Here is a 6,742-nt window from a genome sequence, read left to right as displayed (position 1 = left end):
TCTGTAGTTCCCTGGATCTTCTTTTTTCCCTTTCTTAAATATGGGCACTATGTTTGCATTTTTCCAGTCATCCGGGACTTCTCCTCATGACCATGAGTTTTCAAAGATAACGGCCAAAGGCTCTGCATTCACATCAGCCAACTCCCTCAGCACCCTCGCGTGCATCCCATCCGGCCCCATGGATCTGTACATGTCCAGCTTTTGTAGGTAGTCCCTAACCTGTTCTTTCACCACTGAGGGCTGCTTATCTCCTCCCCAAACTGGGCTGCCCAGTGTAGTAGTCTGGGAGCTGAACGTGCCTTTGAAGACTGAGGTGAAATAGGCATTGAGCACTTTAGCCTTTTCTGCATCCTGTCACAAGGTTGCCTCCCCCATTCAGTAAGGGACCCACAATTTCCCTGACCCTCCTCTTGCTACCGACATACTTGTAGAAACCCTTCACATCCCTTGCTCGCTGCAACTCCAATTGCACTTTGGCCTGCCTGACTTCATCCCTGCATGCCCAAGCAATGCTTATATTCTTCCCTAGTTATCTGTTCAAGTTTCCACTTCTTATAAGCTTCCTTTTTGTGATTTAGTTTACTAAAGAGTTCCCTGCTAAGCCAAGCTGGTCTTCTGCCATACTTGCTAGTCTTCCTGATCATTGGGGTGGTTTGTTCCTGCACTCTTAGTAATGCTTCTTTAAGGTACAACCAGCTCTCCTGGATTCCTCTCCCACTAAGACTGGCTTCCCAGGAGATCCTGCCCATGAGTTCTCTGAGCGAGACAAAGCCTGCTTTTTTGAAGTCCAGGGTCCTTACTCTGTTGCTCTCCATCCTTCTTTTCCTCAGGATCCTGAACTCAATCATTTTGTGGTTACTGCTGCCCACATTGCCATCCACTACTACATTCCCCACCAATTCATCCCTATTTGTGAGCAGCAGGTCAAGAAGAGCATGGCCTCTAGTTGGCTGCTCCAGCACTTGCACCAGGAAGTTGTCCCCAGTAGTCTCCAAGAACTTTCTGAATTGCCTGTGCATTGCTATATTGCCCTCCTAGCAGGTGTCAGGATGACTGAAGTTCCCCATGAGAACCAGGACCTGTGATATGAAAACATTCACTAGCTGTTTGAAGAAAGCCTCATCCACCACTTCCTCCTAGTCTGGTGGCCTATAGCAGACCCCCACCACAACATCACCCTTGTTCTCTCCCATCTGACCATAACACACTCTCAACATGCCTATCTCCAATTTCGTACTGGAGCTCCGAGCAATCATATGGCTCTTTTACATAAAGTGCAACTCTTCCTCCTCCCCTTGCCTGTCCTTCCTGAGCAGTTTGCACCCATATATGACAGTGCTCCAGTCGTGCCAGCTCCCATCATGTCTCTGTTATTCCAATCATGGCATAGTTCCAGGACTGTGCAAGGACTTCCAATTCTTCCTTCGTGTTTCCCAGGCTCCATGCATACGTGTACAGGCACTTAAGCTAACTAGTTGATTGCCCTGATTTCTCAGGAAGCATGAAAGCGCCTCCCGTTGCCCACTCTTGCTTGCTCTTCCTCCAGGTGTCCCGCTTTCCCACTTACCTCACTTTGGTCTCTATCCCCCAGCAAACCTAGTTTAAAGCTCTCCTCACTAGGTTAGCTGATATCTGGAGTTAGACTCACATCACAGGGTATATGTGTGTGCATGCACGTGCATGTATGCCCCACTATTAAAAGCAGGGGAAATTTTCTGTGGTATAGGTAGTATTACTGCATTAAGTACAACGAAGATATTTCATGGAATAGCACAACCCAGGATTTTGCTCATTCATCACATTTTCAGTAAGCTGGTTTAGGGATGTAATCTGTAACTTTACTGAATCTCTCTCACTTTTCAAAAGCATTTTAAATATGACAATAAAAAAAGATCCAAGTCACACAAACCTCAACTGATGCAAGTTCCTGTTTTCCACAGCAGGGAATCTCTTCCTTGGGTCCTTTACTAATCTTTTTCTCAGTGGAAGGCTTTGTGTTAATCTGTTTTTTCAAAGTCTCACAGTTTTCTATTTCATTCCTGAGAGGCACTTGCTGGTTGTTTCCTAGAAGGGAACAATAGAAACCGAAGGGTCACGAGCCGTCCGTGCACTTTTCCTGTAATCCCCCTTCCCTCTAAACTAACATTTTCAACTGTTGATGCTTTCCAAAACACCTACATATTAAATCAGTTTTTGTTTTGCTGATGATACTAAAAAAAATCCAAAAGCTAACACTGCTACATAAACATCCTAAAACCAGCATCAAGAGGTAACTTCATATCTAACAATATGAATGTATGCTTCCCCTGTGCTTCAGCTACAATCATACTCAGTCAGGTGGGCACTAGTCAGTACCAGACTGGAACAGAAATTACTTGATAAAGGATGTTTACTAGTAAAATAATATTATAATCTAGTTGAAACCAGTATACAAAATTACTCTGTACTTTATATCCCTTCGTGGTTTTTCCAGGTTTAATACTAATCTACCTCACAGGGGTGAAAAGTGATCAGGACAGGTCCCTTATCAAAAAATGCAGAAGGCAATCTAGTTACAGAAGATACAAAGAAGGCTGAAGTATTTAATGCATTTTTACTTCAGTCTTCATAAAAAAGGGTAGCTGTTAGATGACAAGTTCAGTTGGCAGCAAAATAGGGAAGGAGACAAACAGCCTAGAGTAACAGCAGACAAGTTAGGGATGACTTAGAAAAGCTACATGCTTTCAAGTCAACAAGGATGCACCCTAGGGTACTAAAGGAATTGGCTGAGGTAATTCCAGAGCCATTAGCTATCCTCTTTGAGAAGTTGTAGAAATTGGGCAGAGGTTTGAGATGACTGGAAAAGGGCTAATACAGAGTCCTTGTTTAAGAAAGGGAAGAAAAAGGATCCGGGGAACTACAGACCAGCCAGTCTGACTTCAATACCTGGAAAGATCATAGTATTGGTCCTCAGGGAATCAACTGTGAAACATAGAGGAGAACAAGGTGATCAGGAACAGCCAGCATGGATTCACCAATAGCAAGTCATGCCCGACCATCCTGACCTCCTTTATGATAGGGTGACAGGCTCTGTGGGGAAGAGCAATGGATGGGATACTGACTTTAGCAAGGCTTTTGATACCGTCTCCCATGACTTTCTCATTAGCAAGCTATGGAAATACAGGCTAGATACAAATTACTGTAACACTGCTACATAACTGGTTAGATCATCGTAGTCAACCAGCAGTCATCAATGTCTACTAGGGAGGAGGTATCAAATGGGGTTCCTCAGGGCTCTGTCTTGGGTCTGGTATTGTACAATGTCTTTATTATTAATTTGAATGATGGGATTGAGTGAAAATTTGTGGATAATGCCAAGTTGGGTGGAATTGGAGACACTGGAGGGTAGGGGCTAGATCCAGAATGACCTGAATAGACTGGAGAAATTGTCTGCAATCAATCAGATGTCCTTCAACAAGACCAAGTGCAAAGCCTTGCACTTGGGATGGAATAACCGCATGTACAAATACAGACTACAGAATGTCTGACTAAGCTGCAATACTGCAGAGAAGGACCAAGGGGTTACAGTGGGCCCCAAGCTGAATATGATCCAAGTGTACTCTTGTTGCAAAAGCAGCCAACAGCATCCTGGGCTGCATTAGCAGAAGTGTTACTAACAGCCCAAGGGAAGTCATTCTTCCTGGTAAGGAAGAATGCGAGACCTCACCTGGAATAATGCTGTGTCCAATTTTGGGCCCCATACTTCAAGAACTATGTGGACAGTTTGGAAAGAGTTCAGTGCAGCACAACAAAAATGATTAAGGGCTTGGGAAGCTAGACTTATAAAGGAATGGTTAAAAAGATCTAGGGCTAGGTTATTTAGTCAGCAGAAGCAGGGGGGTGCTGTTTGAAAGTCTTCAAATACATGAACAGTGATTAGAGAGGATGGAGATGGGCTTTTATCTGGGCTATCACGTAATAAAGCAGTGAGAAAGGTCTCAGCTTTGAATCAAAAGACATATTGCTAATCTTTTAAAAACAAATGTCACATCCCCAGGCTGTAACACATGGAGGAAATTGTTTCCTAAAGACTTCTTGGTGCCTCTGTAATTAATAGCCATGCCTTTTCCCCACTGACATGACATAAATTTATTCTACAGTACCAAACCACTTAAAAAGTAAACCACAAAATCTTGGATAGCCAGGAAACCCCAACAGATCCAGGAGTGAAATAAACAGTTCATTTAGTTCTTTAACATTCAATAATAGGGACTGGGATCTACAAAAGGACTGGGGAGTGGCAATGATCAGCTTTGGAAATTAAATTAACAAATCTCAGTGAGGTGCCTAAGAACAGGATTCACAACCAAGCAACACACAGAACGAGAGATAGGCGGGCTCCTACACCAGTCAAAGGAAATATCGAAGAAAGGAAATATTGAAGAAAGAAGAGATATTGAATGTTTCCCTTTCTCCTTGATTTACACCTTTAGTTAGGCACTTACCTGAGACCGGTAATCTCAGGTGAAGACACTTCCTGGAGTTAGGTGCCTAAATCACTTGGCTGTGTGTGGCTAAGTGACTATGGCTCACCTTTTTCTTTTAAGGTGCAGGAGAGTAATGGTGGTGTTTGCCTAATAGTGACAGCATCCACCCAGGCAGTGGGAAGCCTGGGTTAAAGGCCCTTCTCAGCCTGAAGGGGCTCAAAGCCAACAGCTTCCATATTCCAGGATAATACTCTAACCCCTAGGCTACAGTCAAGTCTAGAATAAGAGCATTCTCTCCCCTCTTCTTAAAGCCAGGTCAATGAACAGGAAATACAAGATCCACAGAACCACAAGTCAGCCCAAACTGGCACGATTTTGTAGCTTCACAATGAGGGAATTTCCTTGGGAGGGAGGAATCCTGAGTTCTGGAGCCTGCTTCAAGGACTACAAATGCATTCTGTAGGAGGCAAACAGTATTGAGAGCAATGACTGGGACCCAAAGGAGTGCCCCCATTACTGGGCTACTGGCACATATATTCATCTTCCTTTTTGCTTTCTTCTTCTCTGAACCATGAATCCTGTATTCTTGGCTGCACAACAGATAAGTTTTAACAGGTCAAGTGATAGGTGCCCCTATTCCAGCTTTGCCTCTAGTCAAGTAATCAGGCACTTTCCTAGGAGACATGGGTTTGAACTCAATCAGGCTGAGGACAGCACTTAATCCAGAAGTCTGGAAATACTTTGTTAAAGTTCTATGCTGTGATAATAAAAAACCCAGCATATAATTGCTACAGTAATTATTTACTTCTGTTACTCATATAATGACAGTTAAAGGAAGACGATGCCATCTCACATCTGATTTATGTACAGAACATGTTATCTGGAAACTATAGCTAGAGTTAATTCTCTCAGTTATTTGTTATAAATAATTAAAGTAATCCGATTCAAGTAAATGATTTTAATCTGTTTTGTGCCGTTTTCAAAATATTCAAGGACTAACAACAACTCTTGAACTTTTAAACCAGCATGCAGGCCACATGCCCCAGTTGTGCTATGCCATGTACCTTCCTGGACCCCACCATGTAGTGGGCAACCCCTGCTGCACTGCATTGGTGCCCCCACACCAAAATTTGGTTCCCCTGAGCCCCTGGCCACAAGCTCCCTCACCCCATAGGCTGCAAGCAGGGGGAAGCAGCAGAAGCTGGAAGAGCAAAGGGCAGCAGGAGAGGGAACAGCACTTGGACCAGAAGCCCAGGGGCCTCAGGTTTACCCCTTGAGGGTCAGATGCAGCACACAGGCTACTAACTGGATAGCCCTGTTCTACAGCATCTAAAGAATTTAAAAACACTTTACAAACATGATGAAATTTGCTAACATCTCAGAGACACATAAACAGTATTATCTCTGTGGAGGAAACTTACCGGAGGCGGGAGAGAGGCGGCAAGACGCCGTGCTGGCAGCCGGTAGCAGCAAAAGTGAAACCGTGGTGGCTGCTGCAGACAAAGATCAAAAGAAAAACCCACAGTGGAGCCAGGAGGAGCCAAGAATGGCTCCTGCATCTATTTGGGCACGCTTTGTAAAAGCGTGCCGGGGCAATTGGCCGGGTGGCCACCCGGGGCCAGGATAAAAGGCCTGGCAGGAACGAAGCCAGAGGGACCGGAAGCAGCGTCCCCAACCAGCCCGGAGAGGCCAGAGAGCTCAGAGGATCCTAAGAAGGAAGAAGTGTGGTGATGCCCCAGAGGGGGGAGCACGGAAGGCAAGTCAGGCCAGCAAGGGCCCAAGGAGTCGCTTACGAGGCCGGCATGGGCGGAGGCCAGCAACAGCAGCGACTGCGACACCGGCAGAGCCAGAACCTAGACACGGACACCAGATGACAGGTACCAAACCCGGGGAGGGAACAACGTGACAAGGGGGCCTGAGGCCCGGGTGGAGTCAGGCGCTGTGCGAACTGGGAAGCACAGAAGGGCGGCAGCAGACGCTCGGTGCAAGCCCACGGCCACAGCCCCTAAGAAACCGAGCATCAGTGAGGGCCAGAACACTGGCCTCAATGGACAACATCACGGCTGGCGTTAGGCAGGGTGTAGGGCAGGTGGAGCCCCGAGAAGCAATAGCCATGAGGACAACCAAAGGAGAATGCCAGGGGAGATGGGATCAAACACCATCCTTCTGCTAGAAAACCAATTACCATCAAAGACGTGGCAGGAGAGACCCCGGAGAGCTGACCCAAGGCCGCTCTCACTAGCCTGGCTGTGCAACCCAGGAGGCGACAGTGAGGT

At 45.9% G+C, this 6,742-nt stretch overlaps 1 protein-coding gene across 4 annotated transcripts in view; it reads right to left on the bottom strand.

Moving 5' to 3' along the window:
• Positions 1–6,742, bottom strand: part of KIAA0922 (KIAA0922 ortholog) — a 141,424-nt gene that overhangs the window by 22,775 nt on the left and 111,907 nt on the right. For all 4 annotated transcript variants that reach the window (XM_019521669.1, XM_019521670.1, XM_019521671.1 and 1 more), the window contains one exon: positions 1,910–2,064. In XM_019521669.1, the coding sequence (XP_019377214.1) occupies positions 1,910–2,064 (155 nt within the window). The remainder of the gene's footprint in view (positions 1–1,909; positions 2,065–6,742) is intronic.

This window comes from Gavialis gangeticus, unplaced genomic scaffold (assembly GCF_001723915.1).
Source record: "Gavialis gangeticus isolate Ggan-Ray unplaced genomic scaffold, GavGan_comp1, whole genome shotgun sequence".
Taxonomy (NCBI): Eukaryota; Metazoa; Chordata; order Crocodylia; family Gavialidae; genus Gavialis; species Gavialis gangeticus.
Note: the sequence above shows the minus strand (reverse complement) of the source record. Positions and strands in the feature narration are given on the sequence as shown.